General features: G+C 40.2%; 1 protein-coding gene across 8 annotated transcripts in view; it reads right to left on the reverse strand.

Moving 5' to 3' along the window:
• FRMD4A (FERM domain containing 4A) overlaps window positions 1-20,903 on the reverse strand; it is a 584,036-nt gene that overhangs the window by 175,080 nt on the left and 388,053 nt on the right. For all 8 annotated transcript variants that reach the window (XM_077264626.1, XM_077264628.1, XM_077264625.1 and 5 more), the window contains one exon: window positions 17,915-18,007. In XM_077264626.1, the coding sequence (XP_077120741.1) occupies window positions 17,915-18,007 (93 nt within the window). The remainder of the gene's footprint in view (window positions 1-17,914; window positions 18,008-20,903) is intronic.

Raw genomic sequence — 20,903 nt, forward strand, 5'->3', positions numbered from 1 at the left:
ATAGAACTGAAGGTCCAGGGAGCTTATATAGCAACACCCCTAACTAACGACCCAGGTGCGGATAAAAGGAATGACAGAAAAACCAGAGTCAAAAAACTAGTAACCACTAGAGGGAGCAAAAAGCAAATTCACAACAGACTGACTCTGCTTAAAGGAGTCCTCTGGGGTGATGTTGTTGCAGCAAGATGGTGACGCTTCCCACAGATGAAGCCGGGTCCCCAGGGCTCCCAAGGTGTATGGCAGGGATTATGTGTTGCTGGTAAATAACGGAGGACACAGAGTTGCAGTCTTTACCTGGTTTACTGATGGTAGCAGGCCTCAGTCCAGGGTACCGGCAACAGGTGCAGAAGGATTCCAGGCAGCCTGAAAACAAGTAAAAATCCCCTTGGCAGGTCAGGTTGGGGGACTTCCACTATGCACTGGTTTTCTGGTCCCTTGCTATCTGTAGCTTGCTGGCAAGGTACCCTTTTTCTCTCCTGTCCTGGGACAGTACCTGCATGGTAGGCAACTTGAGCTGTTCTCTTGGGGTCTCTGACATGGTAACTCCAGGCTCTAACTGCTGCTGTACCTCAGGTATGGTATGGGCAATTTACGTATAGTCCTATGCCCTCTGGTTCTACTGTGGGATTTGCAGTTATCCACAACCTCGGGCTCCCGGTGCCTGGCTTATGTGCTCTGGCTCACAGGAGGCCCAATCACAGCCTCCTTTTAAGCTCCTAATCACTCCTCTGAGCTCCTTTCCTGTCTCTTGTCTCACACAGACTGTCTGAGTCCTCCTCCAGACCAGGATGGATATCAGAGAAGTTCCCCTCAAACAGGGTTTTGAGCTTCCCTTTCTGGCCTGGAGTTAGAATGTGTTGTGTGTACAGCTTACCTGCCAAAGGGATCCCTCCTGTCTCCAGGCATGGCACTACCCTCTCCGAGAGGAAGGCTGCACCACTGTGGTACCCGAACTCCTGGGGTGCCACGCATCTCTCAAATCAGGGTTACTTGGTATGTATTTTATATCTGCAGAATGCCAATTCTTACTACAGATAGGTTGCCATTCAGCTGGGATTTTAGTTATACCCACCACACCCAGAAAATCTGAAGGAAACATAAATCTTGTTCAAAGTGACCCTAAATTTTTTTTGAGGGGGATTGCATTTGGGGCTCAAAGTTCTCATCTCACCATTTCTGCCTCAGTCTATATCAGTTTTCCCCTTATGCTTATGCAGCACCACAGTGCACGGTTGCTGCAGTGATGTTGCTTTTCCTTCGGGGAAGGTAATGTCATGCTCAGAGGCAATAGAGCTCTCTTCACCAGGTAAGGCGCAAACATGCAACAGATTCTGAATCCAGGCCTGGAGGGGGGCTCAGCACCAGGATTCAGGGGAGCTTTCCTGTGCTATATGTATCCTGACCTGTAGGAGGAGCTAGGCAGTTGGTCCTGGGAGACCAAGCAGAGCAGATGTCTAGGAGAGACGCAGTGCAGACAGAGAGGCCTGGCAGCCACAAGGGAGCTGCAGCCTCTGGAAGGAGGAAGACCTGAAGGGTTGGATGTGGAGTAGCTGGAAGGGAAGGAGCACAGGAGAGGAACAGAGCTCAGAGGGGAACTGTGGCAGGGTACCCTCAGAGCTGAAGCGCAGTAACCGGGAACCTGGAGCCTGAGGCTTTTGTGGGACTCTAGGACACAGAGCAGAACCGGAGGGCACGACACTACACGTTACCTGCTCGCACCACGCCTGAGACGCAGCAGCACCTGAGGAACCCGGGGTATGTTAGAGTCCCTGTAAAAAGGCTCAAGCTGCCCATCGTGCAGGTACCTGTCCCAGGACAGGGGGAAAACTGGAGGACTCTGTAGGAAGCTTCAGGCAGCAGGGACTTCACCTTTAACGGCAGTAGTTGGGAAGGTTCATGGACCTCAACTGGAGATGGGAACCCTCTATTGCATCTGGGCCGGCCGGACCACCATCATCTGTGCCTGGTACCCTGGACTGTGGCCAGCAACCTACAGTAAACCAGGTAAAGACTTACAACTTGTCTCCTCCATTTATTCATCGGCACATATCACCACCTTGTCACACACCATAGGACCCCTGGGGACCCCGCTTCACATGTGGGAAGTGTAACATCTGTGCTGCCGCAACATCCCCCAGGGGACCCCTTTAATCCAGCATCGGTCCAACTACTGACCGAACTCCACAGGTGGCGTCATGACAAACTTTAAACATTTTCCCCTATAACGTTGAGGCCCAGGGCCACGGACCGGGTCGCAGCCACTGTGACATCCCCCTTTGCAACCGGAACCGGTAATGAGCACCCCACTGCCCTGGGGGCAACTCACTTACTGGTATTATGACTATACAACATCACTTTGGATGGAACATCAGCGTACAAAGAGGGAGAACCAGAGAAAACGTGGGCACAGCAAACCTGTTGTGGGGCACTGAAGTGGAATCACAAAGCGGTTGGTTGCAAAGTTTGTTATTTTTCTATTTTGAGGTTAAACTGCTAACATTTAAAAAATAAGAACAGGAACTCCACTTTAATATAGGCGATTTTCTAAAATTAGATTTACAAATTAATATTTTTACATTATTTCTGCACTTATTTGTATGCCTAGATTATTGTTACAATAAAATAAAGCAAACATGTCACTTACAGCAATAAGTACTCAATAAAAAGCTGGTGTTCTAGGTGTTAGATATTACACAAGGAATCATACTACTGTGAAGACACCCAGGAACCATCTTAAATGCACTTACTGCAAGCATCATTTGCTACATAACACTACAAAGATTACTCTAGGCACAAATAATGTTCCCAAGCTTGTCTAGAACTCAGCCAGCCTGATGATTCATGGTGTTGACCCATATTCCCATAGGAATTGTAATTAAAATGTTGTGGCTAATTAAAGCATAACCATGAGGATAATGAAATAAAGAGGTAATCACTAGCCAATGACTAAACAGTTTTACATGTTAGAAATCTAATAGAGATAATGTCTGACAACATGGCTTATGTACAAATAACTAGATGCTTGGTGCTATGTGTTTTGCACTGTTGTACTGAAAATAAAAGGTAGTATCACTTAGGAATACAATGTATACAGTAGAAACTGCACCAAAGCAAAGATTGGTAACGTGCATGTTAGAATAAAAATAATGCTGCAATATTTCAAACTGCTGAGTTATAGGGGACAACCTAAAGAAAAATGAGCTACCAACACCTGATTGATATTTAAAAAATCATTTTATTATATTTCATTAGTAGCAAAACATATAAACATGAAAAAATTAATCGAGAAAGGTGGCCTCTCCAGATTAGACAACCCAATATTGCATATAAACAGAAAATTTAACCCGCCCACACAGGCACCACAACAATATAAAGCTAGGATATGTATAGAAAATCCAGAAATGCAAAGAATATCACCCACAATGTGTACAGTACAGACCAAAAGTTTGGACACACCTTCTTATTTAAAGATTTTTCTGTATTTTCATGGCTATGAAAATTGTACATTCACACTGAAGGCATCAAAACTATGAATTAACACATGTGGAATTATATACTTAACAAAAAAGTGTGAAACAACTGAAATTATGTCTTATATTCTAGGTTCTTCAAAGTAGCCACCTTTTGCTTTGATGACTGCTTTGCACACTCTTGGCATTCTCTTGATGAGCCTCAAGAGGTAGTCACCGGAAATGATCTTCCAACAATCTTGGAGGAGTTCCCAGAGATGCTTAGCACTTGTTGGCCATTTTGCCTTCACTCTGCGGTGCAGCTCACCCCAAACCATCTCGATTGGGTTCAGGTCTGGTGACTGTGGAGGCCTGGTCATCTAGCGTAGCACCCCATCATTCTCCTTCTTGGTCAAATAGCCCTTACACAGCCTGGAGGTGTGTTTGGGGTCATTGTCCTGTTGAAAAGTAAATGATGGTCCAACTAAACGCAAACTGGGTGGAATAGCATGCCGCTGCAAGATGCTGTGGTAGCCATGCTGGTTCAGTATGCCTTCAATTTTGAATAAATCCCTAACAGTGTCACCAGCAAAGCACCCACACACCATCACACCTCCCCCTCCATGCTTCACGGTGGGAACCAGGCATGTAGAGTCCATCCGTTCACCTTTTCTGCGTTGCACAAAGACACTGTGGTTAGAACCAAAGATCTCAAAATTGGACTCATCAGACCAAAGCACAGATTTCCACTGGTCTAATGTCCATTCCTTGTGTTCTTTTGCCCAAGCAAGTCTCTTCTGCTTGTTGGCTGTCCTTAGCAGTGGTTTCCCAGCAGCTATTTTACCATGAAGGCCTGCTGCTGCTCCTCTTAACAGTTGTTGTAGAGATGTGTCTGCTGCTAGAACTCTGTGTCGCATTGACCTGGTCTCTAATCTGAGCTGCTGTTAACCTGCAATTTCTGAAGCTGGTGACTCGGATAAACTTATCCGCAGAAGCAGAGGTGACTCTTGGTCTTCCTTTCCTGGGGCGGTCCTTATGTGAGCAAGTTTCTTTGTAGCGCTTGATAGTTTTTGCCACTGCACTTGGGGACACTTTCAAACTTTGCCCAATTTTTCGGACTGACTGACCTTAATTTCTTAACGTAATGATGGCCACTCGTTTTTCTTTACTTAGCTGCTTTTTTCTTGCCATAATACAAATTCTAACAGTCTATTCAGTAAGACTATCAGCTGTGTATCCACCAGACTTCTGCACAACACAACTGATGGTCCCAACCCCATTTATAAGGCAAGAAATCCCACTTATTAAACCTAACAGGGCACACCTGAGAAGTGAAAACCATTCCCGGTGACTACCTCTTGAAGCTCATCAAGAGAATGCCAAGAGTGTGCAAAGCAATGATCAAAGCAAAAGGTGGCTACTTTGAAGAACCTAGAATATAAGACATAATTTCAGTTGTTTCACACTTTTTTGTTAAGTATATAATTCCACATGTGTTAATTCATAGTTTTGATGCCTTCAGTGTGAATGTACAATTTTCATAGTCATGAAAATACAGAAAAATCTTTAAATGAGGTGTGTCCAAATTTTTGGCCTGTACCGAATATAATATATTGTTAGAGGTCCGATAACGAGTGATTCTAAAGTAACCTATGAATAACAGATGTACATAATACGGGACACAATAGGAAGCAATAACACCAATAAATTAGGACCAATGAGCAATCCAAAAAAATACTAAGGAGAAGTTCTTAGATAATACAGATGAATGCAACTGAACCATAGAACCAAGCGTGGAAGAAATATTGCAGATTACTATATGCATGTTGTCATGTTGGTGCAAATGTGGCAGGGCAATAGAAGACCCCAACACGCGTTTCACTGTCTGACCATGGCTTCCACATTAGGTCCGAGGTTATAGGAGGCATAAAAAGTGACAACTGCTGCCCTGAGCAATAAACATGTTTCTAGCTGTTGTCATTGGAGTTTTTGCTATTCGCCCACAGTGCACTAGCAGGAATTCGGATTCTTATGGCCAGGGAGCGAGTTATTGACCACAATAATGAATCATGTTTGTAGTTACTATACATATGCGCTTTTATATTAAAAATTATTCACTAATTACTAAGAATGGCACATGCCAAATCAAAGCGTTACTTGCTCTGTTACCCCTTACTGGCCCCATAACATAGTGCCATGGGTCTAAGTTGCTTAGTGGGTAAATCAACCTTTAAATAAATGATCATATGTGGAAGAAAATCAGGAAATCAAATGCTTAGTAGTCATATTAGACTCTGCAGATTTGCTTAAGCATAGAAACATTTTCGATGTGCCACTTATCGTTTTTTTTTTAGGATAAAAGGGATGAAATTGAACAGGGAAAAATTTTACAATAAAACAATTGTAGTAAATGGTAGCAGGAAAAATCAGGACAAAAGAAATGAGATTATAGTCAAGAGAAATAATGTTCTGAAATGTCAGATGTTATAACGGAGTAATAAATGCAGATATGGTAAGGCAAGTAATGCTGTCAGAAAGAAAAGGCACGTAATCTGAAAAGTCAAGAAGTGAAAAGATTGTCAAGCCAGTAAAAGGAAGAGAAATGTACAAAGAAAGTATAAAAAAGGCCAGTAGCTGTAACATCTAATAGTAATATGGAGGAAAACCTAAAGCGGGTGGCGACAAAGTCAGACATATTCTATTGACCGATCAATAAAATAAATAATGGAAGTCACAATGCAGAAGTGACAAAAACCTAATCCATGTTTGTGCATATATCATTCCTGTGTGTGCTTGATGATGACGGTCCAACCCTCCGTTACAGTAACCCTTGTGGAATGCGGTGTGCAGGGTGGTATGGACCAGTTAAGAACATGTCTCGTGTCTCCAGGGAGGGCAAATTATATTGGCCTTTGGAGTTTCAACATTCTGATCCTTTTTTCTCCAAGACTATAGACTATAGTCTAATGTGTATGTGGGTCTTAAGGAAATCTGTCACCTGGTTTTCGCGAACTCATCTGAGATCAGCATAATGTAGAGAAAGTGACCTTGATTCCAGAAATGTACAGTATAACTTGCTTAACTGGGTACAGGAGTTGTGATACAATGAGAGTTTTTAGATGTAGCAGAGCTCAGAAAGCTAACCCCGCCCACACCGCTGATTATCAGCTTTCTGTGTACATTGTATATTGACAGAAAGCTGCTAATCAGTGCTGCGGGCCTGGATGGACTACTTAAAACGAGGGCGCTAGTCTGGCAGTGATAATCTCCTGCTGATATAAGATTAACTGTATTGAAACAGAATCCCACAACCTAATAAAGGACACATCGTTGAAATCAAGTACTCAGCCCCTACCTCTTGCTGCCCTCAGATTGTATAAGAAAAACCTGCTGGCAGATTACCTTTAAGCATCCAAGCTATAGGTTGACCATGATTTCAGGGAATATGGCTGAAAAGGGCACTGTGCAATGAAATGTCTCTTTCAAGTTCACTTTCTAGACTGTTGTTCTATAAAAAAAACAGTAAGGCGGATCTACAAATAAAGCTAACACCCCAATCATCAGATTTTCAATCTGATATAGAACTTATATAGATTATATAATCTATAATAGATTATATAGAACTGGCTGTAGGCTTGGAAAATTCTTTGAGATAAAATCTCTTCGATGACAGTTTTCCATCTTCCAGCTCTATTATATTCACAAGTGTGGTGTTAATGTGTGCTGACACCAGATAGAGAGTGACATTTACTGCTGATGACGTTCTCTGCCTCCCAAAATCAAACTGTCTTAAAATAGAAAATTCTGCAGCAACTGTAATCAATGGCAAAGCACCAGCCTCACAATTCTCCATCCTATTGATCTCGGCTTACATTGTAGAAACCAGACTCTGCAAAATCTCTCGATGGCAGCCTTCAAACACTGTGCAATTAGACATGTGCAAGGGGAAACAGATGTTGCGGAAAAATAATTGCTTGTCTGCATTTTTGATGATCTTTTCCTTTTTAATTCCAAACATGCAAATCACTTGCCTGAGATCCTTTAGAAGGGAGTCTCTGGAAAGCATGCAGCAAACTTATTTAATCAGCTCTCCAGTTTACTTTATGTGGATGAGCTCCGGTGTTATTTGGGTTGGCGGGTTAACAAGCACAGAATTCCTCCGGATGTTAGTAAGGGCACGATAATACAGTACCGCCGCAAGGGTCAACCACCTGACACGTGTACGCTCCGGAGAGATGTGGGGATGGTAATGCAGGTCACACTTTGTCTTTAGAACTTTGGCCAGTGTCTAATCCTTTGCACTTCACTCTTGCAAGGTGATGAATGATCCTTATGATCATCATTATTTCAGCTCCTGCACATATTTTACATCACTCAACCTGCTGATCATCAGACAGAAATATCATCACAATTCAGAAGGGTATAAATGTTGTATCATACCATACAAATAAGACCTATTTTGTAAGCCCCTGTTTATATCTTATAACATAAAGACAGTTACTAAATTAGACAGAGCTGATCTCTAGCGACTGACGGACCCCCAGAGCATATCTATGCTAATGAAGACAGATTTTAGAGGGCTATAAAGGCCTATTTATATTTTTCTACCCCTTTCCGATATCCTCCTTCTAATTTCACTGTACTATACTAATATTGTATTATTATTATCGTGGTACTGCATGACAATGGAGTCACTGAAGGGTTGTTTGCCCTATGGAGTGGAGGAGACACAATACATACATAGTGTATTATTTTGTCTAAAAAAAACTACCAGCGCTTGATATTTAGCACAGTTTATCATTTCCTATGTCCCACAGTCTAACATATTTGATATTTTACTATCCGTCTTGAGTACAGCTTTTTATAGGATTATTGTATTACTAGGGACGAGCAAATCAATGTGCAGGACCACTGTCTAGCAGCAACGTCAGTAGTCCGTGACTACTATACAGGAACCTTATGAACCGCCATCTACCTGCTAAAATCCCCATCACCTCTTTTGATTTGTAGACCTTGCAGGACGCCAAGAGGTACAGAGCATGTCTGCAGGTAGGAGGTAGATTACTAGGCTGATGTAGATGTTGGACCATGGAACTGTGAATTGATTTGATCATAATTTTGACCATCTGCAGAGTCAGAATGTGTGCGTGACCAGACACAGAAGTGTTTGACATATGCGCTTCCATACTGCATGCAAAGAGGCACCCTTTCCTCTGACGTTCTTTGCTAGCTTTGGCAATTATGATATCCAAATACGATAACTTGCAACGAATGCGTTGAAGATAAAATCCGTAGTGCGATAGACAAATAACCTTGACTTTACAATGATTCAACAATTAAGAATTCAGGCTCTTTGACAAAAGCTCAGCACGAGATGATAACACATAATGCCAAAGCATTTGGCTAATTTGATACTGACCCACACACAATAAATACAGAGAAAATCAATGACCTTTCTAACAGAAGATAAAGAGCTTTTGTCATGAAACCCTGACTTCAAGGCTGTCAACTCCAGGGAATTAAAACTAAAACCAAGTATCCTCTTGTCTGAAGCCATTAACGATGCCTGACAGTGCACTAAAATGCACATGCTCAGATGTGCACAATGTGCTGACTATCGGGAAAAATGTGCAGGATCTGCGGTGCGTCATTCAGATTTGAAGCTAACAATTATGTAAAAATGACTCATGGTACGGTGGCTTTATTAATAGAAGACATCACTGACATAATCAAATGCTGTACGGTTCCTGCACTATCCAGTTATACTTTTTAGTTTACAGATATAATACATGTCACAAGACTTTATTGTGGTCCGGCTGCTCAGATTCCCATCTATGCTCTCATATGATATGTTCTGGCACTCGAGAGGTTACTGGCATATTGGGTTTGGTGAAAGACAATCTCCTGGATTCACCCATGGAAGTTGATGATCCTCTTACTCAACAGATTCTGAATGAAGTTTTGTTTCCTGCTTGTTCGTGTGTTCTGCTTTTATTGGCATCCTGATTATAATGAAATATAGTAGCACTAATCACTGCATCCTGTTGTATAGAGCCCTGGTATTGCTATAAAGCAATGCTTGAAAGTTTCCTCTGTTTTGTCAGATCCCCTGATTGCCTCTGACAGCCCGGCGTGACTTACTCATGTCCTTACTCGACCTCCCAATCTGACTTATTCCCTACCTGTTTTAAAGAGATTTGCGTATAAAATCTGCCTTCTATATCTGAATGTCAGTCCTCTACGCATGGGATTAAATAGTTAATTAATAAAAAGCCCTGAGATCTCATTACTTAATCTGATTACTCTTTTGTCTGACTGTGGCCTCCAATATGTCATGATTTCCATTATATTAAAGTAGCTTTCACAAATCACCCGCTGAACAGATTCAGGAACACTTCCCACAGCATCTTTATACTCACCCTCTAAAAGCCTCTACAAACCCTGATCAGAAATCACTGGTCAGAAATATTTGATTGGCAGTAGCTTTATGTGTATATTATCTTGTCTACCTAATTGTAGTTTACTTTTTTAGTTCAAAACAAAATGCAATACATTGAAATAGCTATAAAATTTAGCAAACAGCATCATGTGAGGAAACCCATGACGTCAGACTTATACAACTTTTAAAAGAATTGTCATAGATCTACACGGTCAGGATAAGTTCTAACAGCGATGGGAAATGTTTCTGATATATTCATTTTAAGGAGTGCTCTTTACCTGGTAAAGCTGGTATACTTTTATTACAGTCGCCTCCAGCTCAAAAATATCTCCAGAATCCGTCCTTTCCTCAACCTTCAATCTACTAAAATGCTTGTGCATGCCCTCATCATCTCCCGCCTTGACTACTGCAACATCCTTTTCTGCGGCCTCCCTGCTAACACCCTTGCACCTCTCCAGTCCATCCTTAACTCTGCTGCCCGACTAATCCATCTCTCTCCTCGCTACTCCCCCGCTTCCCCCCTCTGCAAATCTCTTCACTGGCTCCCATTCCCTCAGCGTATCCAGTTCAAATTACTAATACTGACCTACAAAGCCATCCACAACCTGTCTCCTCCATATATCTCTGAACTAATCTCCATATATCTTCCCTCACGTAATCTCCGGTCCTCCCAAGACCTCCTTCTCTCCTCCACACTTATTCGCTCCTCATCCAATCGCCTCCAAGACTTCTCCCGAATATCCTCCATCCTCTGGAACTCTCTGCCCCAACACGTCCGACTATCAACCACAGTCGGATCCTTCAGACGGAACCTGAAAACTCATCTCTTCAGGAAAGCCTACAGCCTGCACTGACCCCGCTGCCTCCTCACCACTACTGAAGCTACCGCCCCACCAACATTGGAGCTACTGCAACCCTCGACCTACTGTCTCCTTCCCCATAATCCTGTAGAATGTAAGCCCGCAAGGGCAGGGTCCTCGCCCCTCTGTATCAGTCTGTCATTGTAAGTCTGTCTACTGTAAGTGATATCTGTAACTTGTATGTAACCCCTTCTCATGTACAGCACCATGGAATCAATGGTGCTTTATAAATAAATAATAATAATAATAATAATAATAATTACAGCTGGGCAGCTAAATGAATCAAGAATGTACAATTTCCTTTATTTTTTAAGGATACGTTGCACACATTTTTTCATATGGATTCCAGCTGAAATAGCGCTTAAAATACAAAAAAGGGTGCATGGCAGCTAAAATTCATATAGCTTCTAAATGGAGAACTCAGACACTGTCCATTTCAATGGTGAGAGACAGAATGAATGAAATTTTAATGTGCGAGAGAATCCAAGCAACTAGATGTGATGACATGGATGCCTTTTTTCGAATCTGGAGCCCTTGGCTCGATCTCGACTCTAGCACCCCCCTGACTCGAACCCTCCTACTGTCTCCATAAATTTCTTACATCTTATATCTGTACATTATTAGTATATTGCGACAAATCAGCACTCACCTAATTATCAACATCTGATGACATGACATGTTGGATTTCCCCCATAATTGGTAAAACGAAGTGATGTTACCCCCCTTGTTGTTCCTATCCCTAGTCTGTCTTGTCCTGTCTTTCTAGTTTGGTTTATATGATCGACCTTTATTGATATGGTTACTTTTACATTTTTGTCATGATGCTATACAAATAACTATATCTTTTTTTTACATGGAAGGTCGTCTTTGTTATATATTGTTATGAAAACTTTAAATAAACATATTGAAACAAAAAAAAAAAAATACAAAAAAGGAATAGACATATTGTATGCACTGCTATGTAAAAATTACTTGCTGTGCATATATTCAGCCTTTTTGAGCTAATTTTAAAGGGAACCTGTTACCAGGTTTGTCCCATTATTCAGTCCTGATATACAGCATTCTAATATGCTGTATATATACCCCCAATCCAGCCTGCAAGAGAAGAAAGACCTGTTATAATAGTCACCTATGGGGTGGTTGGGTCCCATGGACATCACTGGTCTTGGTCTGGTGCCTCCCTTCTTCTTGCTTCATGTGCACGACACATCCTACCTCATCCACACAGTGTTCCCGGCATCATGCTCCTGCGCCCAGTAGGTGAGTATAATAAAAGGTCTTTTCCTTGTCTTGCAGACTAGATTGGGGGCATACAGTATCTACAGCTTGTCAGCTAACGGGCCACTTCACTCTTACTTCTTTTGGATGTAACTGACATCCATAGAAAGTATGAGAGAAGCAGCAGTTCTCAATTCAGATCCATCTGAAGGAAGTGAGAGTGAAGTAGCCTATTAGGGACTGCTGATAGTTTACAGGGCTCACATGACATAATGTCATGCAAGCAGTGGGAAATCCGGCACCGGCGTTGCTAGAACGTTGCTGAATCAAGAGGAGAGTACAAGTTGTTTTTATTTTACATGGGGGGGATGTAGTAATTGAGAAGGGGATGTCTGAGTAGTCTATACTAGTATATACTGTACTATAATAAGCAGATTTGACAATGCATCTTCATCATTTTTGGAATGTCATTAATCACTGACTCCTCTGAGGTGTCATCAGTTTCTGGTTGATGTAAATGCTGCAAATTAAATAACTACACAAATTGCTTTTGCTATTCCATGTTTCTGAATGTGTCTCACATCACATGTCTAAAACCTGATGCTATTCAGTAAAACTTTAGAACTTGTTTAACACATGGCTCCTCTTGTCATCATCTTGAAATGATTTACCCACTGAATATGATATAATTAATATCTAAAGTTTGTGCAAACGACAATCTCTGAACCACATGGGTATTTTGAATGTAATTATACTGGTTTTCCAGTAATATACAGCAATGGCCTATCTTTAGGACAAAAAGTAGATGTGTGAGAGATAATTTTTTGACAGTCATCAAAAGAAACAATAAGTAGTTTGTATATGTGTCTGTGCTGCGTAATGCTGCTTTGCCATATTCAAGGCTGAACAACAAAAACCAAGACACAGCCGCATGACTAGTGTGCTGCTAAGTCCCTCACATTAGAGAAGAAGACCCTTTCAATCTTCTGATTAGTGGGGTTAAAGGGACCCAGACACCACCAATGATATTTTGATGATTCAGTCCATTACTAAGACTGCTATGCTAAGATTTCTGTCTATATGCTAACATAATTTTGCCTCTACTTTTCAGTTTTAATGGAAATACTCTACTAGAATACAGTAGTGGCTGTTCTCCAAAAGCCTAAACATTGTGCTCTGTCAATTACAAATGCAACAAAGTTTACCTTAACACAGATAACATTGGAATATCATGGCATAAACAAATAATTTGACACTAACTTAGCTTGACATAGACAATGGCTTGTATACTCTTAAGTTAGTTCAAAGGGGTTGTCTGTTGAATACATGCTAGCCCTTAGGCCATGTGCACACGTTCAGTATTTTTCGCGTTTTTTCGCTATAAAAATGTGATAAAAACGCAAAAAAAAGGCTAACATATGCCTCCCATTATTTTCAGGGTATTCCGCATTTTTTGTGCAAATGTTGCATTTTTTTCCGCAAAAAAATCGCATCGCGGAAAAAAATGCAACATGTTCATTAAATTTGCGGAATTGCGGGGATCCGCACAACTAGGAATGTATTGATCTGCTTACTTCCCGCACGAGGCTGTGCACACCATGCGGGAAGTAAGCAGATTATGTGCGGTTGGTACCCAGGGTGGAGGAGAGGAGACTCTCCTCCACGGACTGGGCACCATATAATTGGTAAAAAAAAGAATTAAAATAAAAAAATAGTCATATACTCACCTTCGATGGCCCCCGCAGTCTTCCCGCCTCTCAGGTGCATGCTGCCCCTTCGGTACTTCCAATAGCTGGAGTGTCTGAAGGACCTGCGATGACGTCGCGGTCTTGTGAGTGGTCGCATGACCGCTCACGTGACCGCGACGTCATCAAAGGTCCTGCACACACACACCATCTATAGGAACGGACGCCGCTGAGGAGATCGGCTGTCTGCAGGTTAGTATAACCATTTTTTTAATTTTTTTTTATTATTTTTAAACATTCTATCTTTTACTATTAATGCTGCATAGGCAGCATCTATAGTAAAAAGTTGGTCACACTTGTCAAACACTATGTTTGACAAGTGTGACCAACCTGTCAGTCAGTTTTCCAAGTGATGCTACAGATCGCTTGGAAAACTTTAGCATTCTGCAAGCTAATTTCGCTTGCAAAATGCTAAAAAAACTTGAAAAAAAACGGGAAAAAAACGCAAAAAAAAAAATGCGGACTTCTTGCAGAAAATTTCCGGTTTTCTTCAGGAAATTTCTGCAAGAAATCCTGACGTGTGCACATACCCTTATCCACAGCAAAGGTGAGAATTTATTGAATAGTGGGATCCTACCGAAAGGACCCACAAAGACTGACAGAAAGGGTAATTTTGTTCTCTTGAGGGTATGTGCACACGTCAGGATTTCTTGCAGAAATTTCCTGAAGAAAATCGGAAATTTTCTGCAAGAAATCCGCATTTTTTTTTGCGGTTTTTTTCCAGGTTTTTTCCGCATTTTTTTAGCATTTTGCAAGCTAAATTAGCTTGCAGAATGCTAAAGTTTTCCAAGCGATCTGTAGCATCGCTTGGAAAACTGACTGACAGGTTGGTCACACATGTCAAACATAGTGTTTGACAAGTGTGACCAACTTTTTACTATAGATGCTGCCTATACAGCATCAATAGTAAAAGATAGAATGTTTATAAATAATAAAAAAAATAAAAAAAATGGTTATACTCACCTGCAGACAGCTGATCTCCTCAGCGGCGTCCGTTCCTATAGATGGTGTGTGTGTGCAGGACCTTCGATGACGTCGCGGTCACGTGAGCGGTCACATGAGCGGTCACGCGACCAATCACAAGACCGTGACGTCATCGCAGGTCCTTCACACACACCAGCTATAGGAACCGAAGCAGCGGCATGCACCAGAGATGCGGGAAGACTCCGGGGCCATCAGAGGGTGAGTATATGACTATTTTTTATTTTAATTCTTTTTTTTTTTACCAATTATATGGTGCTCAGTCCGTGGAGGAGAGTCTCCTCTCCTCCACCCTGGGTACCAACCGCACATAATCTGCTTACTTCCCGCATGGTGTGCACAGCCCCGTGCGGGAAGTAAGCAGATCAATGCATTCCTAGGTGTGCGGAATCCCCGCAATTCCGCAAATTTAATGAACATGTTGCTTTTTTTTCCGTGATGCGATTTTTTTCGCGGAAAAAAATGCAACATTTGCACAAAAAATGCGGAATACCCTGAAAATAATGGGAGGCATATGTTAACGTTTTTTTCGCATTTTTTTTGCGTTTTTATAGCGAAAAAACGCGAAAAATACTGAACGTGTGCACATGGCCTTAGAATCAAGCTATACTGCACATGCTTGACTGTCACGCCATTTATTCCCTATGGGGCTCGGCTTTTTTCGGCAGCCCCATGAAGAATGAATGAAGTGGATAGAGTGGCAGTCAGGTTTCCAATCTACCTCTCCATTTTGTAATGGGGATCACCCTTTGGATAGGTGATAACTTATTTTCACCAGATAAATTCATTAACCCTCTCCTTCTATGAGAAGTTAAACTTTGCTACAACTGTAATTTTTCTATTTGTTATTAAAACACTCTAGCAAAAGTAGATTTACCATGGGAAAAGCATAGTTTAGTAGGCACTTCTCACAAGTCTGAGGTTTCCAGGCCTCCTTATGGACTCTATAGCATTAAACACTTAAATAACTGACCTTATGGTAATATTCTAAGAGGTCTACCATGTTTACCATTTTTTTTGATACTGAAAACTAATGATTCTTTTTAATAGAATTTCATGATCTAGAGTTTGGTTAATAAGACAACACAAGGTAAGTATTGCACTTATTATACAACTGCAGTACATTCCGTTACATGCTGGTATTTAACTGTGATATGGAATAAATGTAATATAGAAACATTTTTTTGTTAATAGTTGCTTTCCTAGTCCATGAGAGGTAAGCTGAATTTTGCCAGCTTTTGGTATGTTAAGGTTAGGGCCTTCAATGTAATAAGGTTAATTAGGTGCCCACATCTTTTCTCCCAATGGGATCACTTAAAAATCTAGTTTCTTCGATGTTTCCAATAGCCATTGCTGTTGACCATTACATCTCATAGGTCCCTTAAGAGCAAATCCGGATAGTGAAGAGATACACATAACTCAACACATGGTATTTCTGATTTCACAACTGTAATGTTTCCCTTGGAATTCCCAAACCTTTTAATTAAGAGCAAAAACTCCAGATGTCAAGATAATAGACCTGGCTTCTACGAAATATTCTGACATCACTAACAATTTTCTTTATATTTCTATGTACCTATCCACTGCCTTATCAAGTTCATTGCCCACAGTTTAACATTGTATCCCATTATTTTGCCATCAGAGCTTGAGAGTGACTGGTAATTTGGCCAAATTAATAGTAAGAGGACTTGTATACAATGAGAGCTGAAACCTTAATCATCTGAAACCACTTGTACCAAGTCTTTTAACCATCTTTAACTATCAATTACTGCTGTGGACTGGGGCAAAAATTTTTCTAAATGTAATAGAAAAAAAGTTATAAAATTAGCATAATAAAAGTAATAATGTAAAATGTACAAACAAAACAAAGTTCAAACACAAATAAAAATTAAATGTAGGTCAAATGTTTAGGCAAGATTTAAGAACATTGTTCTTCAGGTAACTGTCTATATTTTTGGGGGTGTGGGAGAGGGATTTTTGGTTGGATTGGACCTTAAGATAATATCTGATATTATATTTTCATTTCTTTTTTGTATTTCCTATTTCTAAGAAACTTAAGAAATGAACCATTTAAATAGGACCTACTTCTAGTCAATCTCATAGTTAATATGTTTCTATTTCTATCATTCTATTCTTGCATGCAACTGGACAGGGATATTGTATAAAACCATCTTATAAAGGAATACTATAGGACTGATCTGCTTATTTTCATCATTTTTGTACATCACAAATGTATTATTATGTTTTATAAATGCCAGGAAAAGTAGCCCAGGATGTTGAGAAACACATTAGCAGTGATGCGTTGCTTTACAAGTACGAAAAATCAAGATACACCAAGTCCATTAAGATGCCCCTTGTCTAATCCATGACAGTATATCTTGGTTCCAGTGTTGTCTTGTCTAGTAACCACTAAAAAGTGTGTGTTACTTTAGACCGGGCTTGACACTTTAAGAGGTTGGCCACAACTTTTTTTATTGATGGCCTATCCTTAGGATAAGACTACAATATCTGACAGGTGGGGGTGCGACACCTGCACCGATCAGCTGCTAATGGCATTGGTGACCGTATGTTCCTGGATGCTACGATACACAGCAGCTTCATCAAAACTATAGTGGCCGCTGCGGTGTACTGCAGAACCAAGCCCTATTTACTTAAAATAGAGGGTGGATCTGCAGTACCTGGCTGTGGCCACAATAGAAATAATGGAAATGCTATGTTCCAGCAGCATCTGAAAACTTCTGTCTGCCAGTGTCAATAGTAACAGCTGATCGACGGGGGGTTCAGGTGTCCTACTCCGCCGAACAGATAATGATGGCTTATTGCAATAAAAAAGTAGGGATCAACCTTTTGCTTTAAAATTCATTATAGCTTTTTTGTCCTAAAGTTACTAATCTTGCAACTGACCTGGGACTATGGTAATGCAGTAAGATCTTAGACTGTCTTGATCACATTTCTATTGTTAAGGACAACACTCTACTAATGAGATATATTATTCTTCAGGATGGAGATTGTACAAAAGTGCTCAAGTCTAGGGACCACCTATGTAAAAGCGGGGTTGTAAAATCACAAAATACAATTGGCTGGGCCATTTTTACTTTTCTCCTACTTGAATCTGGATAACATAGATACAGAAAGGTATAAACGTTGGGCTTTATTTTAACATTTATCAGTGTTCTGTAATGCTATCCATTACATCATCAGCATTTAAAAACAAGAACATACCTGACACAAAAGTATAGGACCACTGGACCAGACTTTTTGGGAAAGTCATGTTCAAGTACTCTTCGATCCAACTGTAACCAGTTCAAATGTCCCCTATAAAAAAATCGCATATTATTTTGTGTTGATACATTGAAAGGGAAGCTATAATCAGAAAATAGCCTATGTTTAAAATCAGGTTTTTGTATTACATGCATTTTTTTTCATATCACAATCTTCATTAAACACAAAAACAAAATAAGTAATCTTGCAATTTTCATACTGGCCACTGGGGCTTTTCTATTGACTCATCCTGTTCTTTCAGGAAAAGCTTTCATCAAGAGGACTTATCAGAGGCAGGATTACACTGACAGGTAAGACTTCTTTACATAGCTGATAACAAAGGATCCACCAATCAAAAAAGGAAATGTCAGCTCCCCTTGTCTCCCACTCTTCACAGTAAACTTTACATGTGCTCATCAGTTGCTTGAATATAATACAATAGATATGGGCAGAGACTTTTCATTGTGGCTTTGTACATATGTTGTTTCCTGAAACAGCAACATGTTAAGACTCTAAAAAATCTCCATTGGCCTTTGTGCACACTACAATACAGGGTGATTTTCCAGTTCTATCTGCACATTTTCATATATGGACTCCACTTTTTCAGTGATGAGTTGTCACAGGTCAGTTCACCAATGTTGTTCCGACCTTCACAACTGTCACACTAAGACCCCGGCAAATTATTTCTGTGGGAATACGTCAAAGACTCAGTGTATCTACTGCCCCCCAGATACAGGATCTAAGCAACCTGATACAATGCATTGCTAAAACATTGGAGTTCATATTAAAGGATATATTGGCATGTGTCTGGACAAAATTGGACTACTGCCTTCAGGGTAACCAATGCAAACCACTTCAAACATATGCAGTATATAGATAAAGCTTGGATAGATAGTGTATATTTTCAGGTTATAAATTTATGCTGTTTCCTTGATTATGATGTTGTAATTTTGTACCATCGTTTTTGAATCAATGTGTATCTTTATTTTAGTATATATTGTGATATATAAAAAAGTTGCTAAAAATGTTTAAAAATACAGTTAGATAATACATAAAAACTTGATTTATATGATAAGTCATTTTCTGCAAGATACAGCCTGAAAATATAACTTTGAGACAAAGAAGATGAATAGGATACTGTATGTCAAAAGATTAGAGGAAATACATAGATTACAAAATGCATGCAAGTATATTTGAGACCAGAAGAAAATGGGAAAAAATACTTTAGTGCCCATTGAAATGGGCAATGCTTTAGGCAATGTACACCTTTACACATAATATTATCTATTTTTCATTTCCTTCCTAAATGCAAAACCAGCATTCTAAATAATCTTCATTAAAAAGTTCTACCATTTCTCAATTGGATAGTGTCACTAATTTCTCTATCTAGATGAGTGATGTTTAAAAAATTGTTAAGATCCATCAGAACTAGGAGGCGGAATTCTGTCAGTGTAAGAGAAAGGAGAAGGGAGGGAGAGGGATTGTGGAATGGTGGAAATTATATCAAGGAAGTGGAAGAAAACAGACTATAGAGAGGGAAAAAATCACAAGTGGAAATTGCAGGATAAAGGCTATGATTAAATATTAGCTTCTGAAACCATCAGCACCCTATACACATTGATTTGTAATCAGCCCTATAATACTGATAGGTACAAAAAGAACCTGACACTCAACTTAAGTGTGAGTAATTCTGTATTTCTATTGTAGTACCAATAAACGTTTCGGTCTAGAAGACCTTCCTCAGTTACATACTGCAATTTTATGGAGCGCACAAAATCATCACTTGGTCCGACTATAGCGTGAACCACCTACTCTTGGGTGGTTATGGTAAATGTGACCCTCCGGTCAGGTGGGGAGGGGTAGAGTACCACAAGATGCTTGCTGACTGTGTGTCCTCGGTCTGACGCGGTGTCCACCACTTGCCAAAGGAGTGGGGGATGTGCACCACTAACATAAGTAAAATATTTTTTTTTACAAGCAAAAGGTATCAATAACCTTGAATGCTTTATAAGTAAGATGTTCTGATGGTAAATTGCTTATTTAAATCATCAAACACAGCTTTGTCCACAGATATTTATATATTGAGATCTGAATGTCTCTATGGGGCAACACCTAATAGGTCAGGAGTCAGAATAGGAATTGTCATGAAAACTATACAAAGAGAAAAACTTGTTCCAGCTCCGTAAAATTTAAAACTTGATTCTTTATTAATCCATTAAAAACAGTGGCTGTATAGCTCTCCAAATAGCACAACAGGGAAAAGAGCGATGCGTTTCGATCACTGAAGATCTTTGTCAAAGCTTTATTTAAAATTAGCTCTGGGGGCAGATTCTCATGCAGATCATTGTCCGGCCCATAGACCTTAACAGCTCATTTACACAGATATCAAGGTTTCACTGTATTCAGCTCCTATGACCTGCATGCCTATGTGGATGGCTTAGGTGGGCTGACCCTACTAATATTCCATTTAAAGAAGTTATCACTTAAAGAGCGTTTATTAAAATATTTACGCAAACATTAAAAAACCAGGTTTGCAATATAAATCCAATAAAGTGTGGAAAGAGGGAAGATTATTCATCTACACTGTCAGATGGGCCTCTAACATTGTATTACATTGAGCAGAAACACAATGCAATCCTGGGAGAAGGAGATACAAGACGATCATGTGGTGCATTGATGTCTCCCTGTGATCAGGAACGGACCAGAGTAAAAGGGCGAGAATTACTTGTCTTAAAAATATGAAAGTTTAATCTTGAATTGGCTTTTGCACCCTATTAGCTTGGAATGTTGAGTTATGTTAGTGATTAAAGTTTTTATATGGTTCGTGGGATAACATCTTTAAGGGAGTTTTCTAATGTCATCATCATATTAACACAAGAGAGTGCATGATAACAGACAATTTATGATTCACAATTTAAATGTGAGTCCTAGTTATTATTTTCCAGGAAAG

The sequence above is a fragment of the Ranitomeya variabilis genome, chromosome 5, assembly GCF_051348905.1.
Source record: "Ranitomeya variabilis isolate aRanVar5 chromosome 5, aRanVar5.hap1, whole genome shotgun sequence".
Taxonomy (NCBI): domain Eukaryota; kingdom Metazoa; phylum Chordata; class Amphibia; order Anura; family Dendrobatidae; genus Ranitomeya; species Ranitomeya variabilis.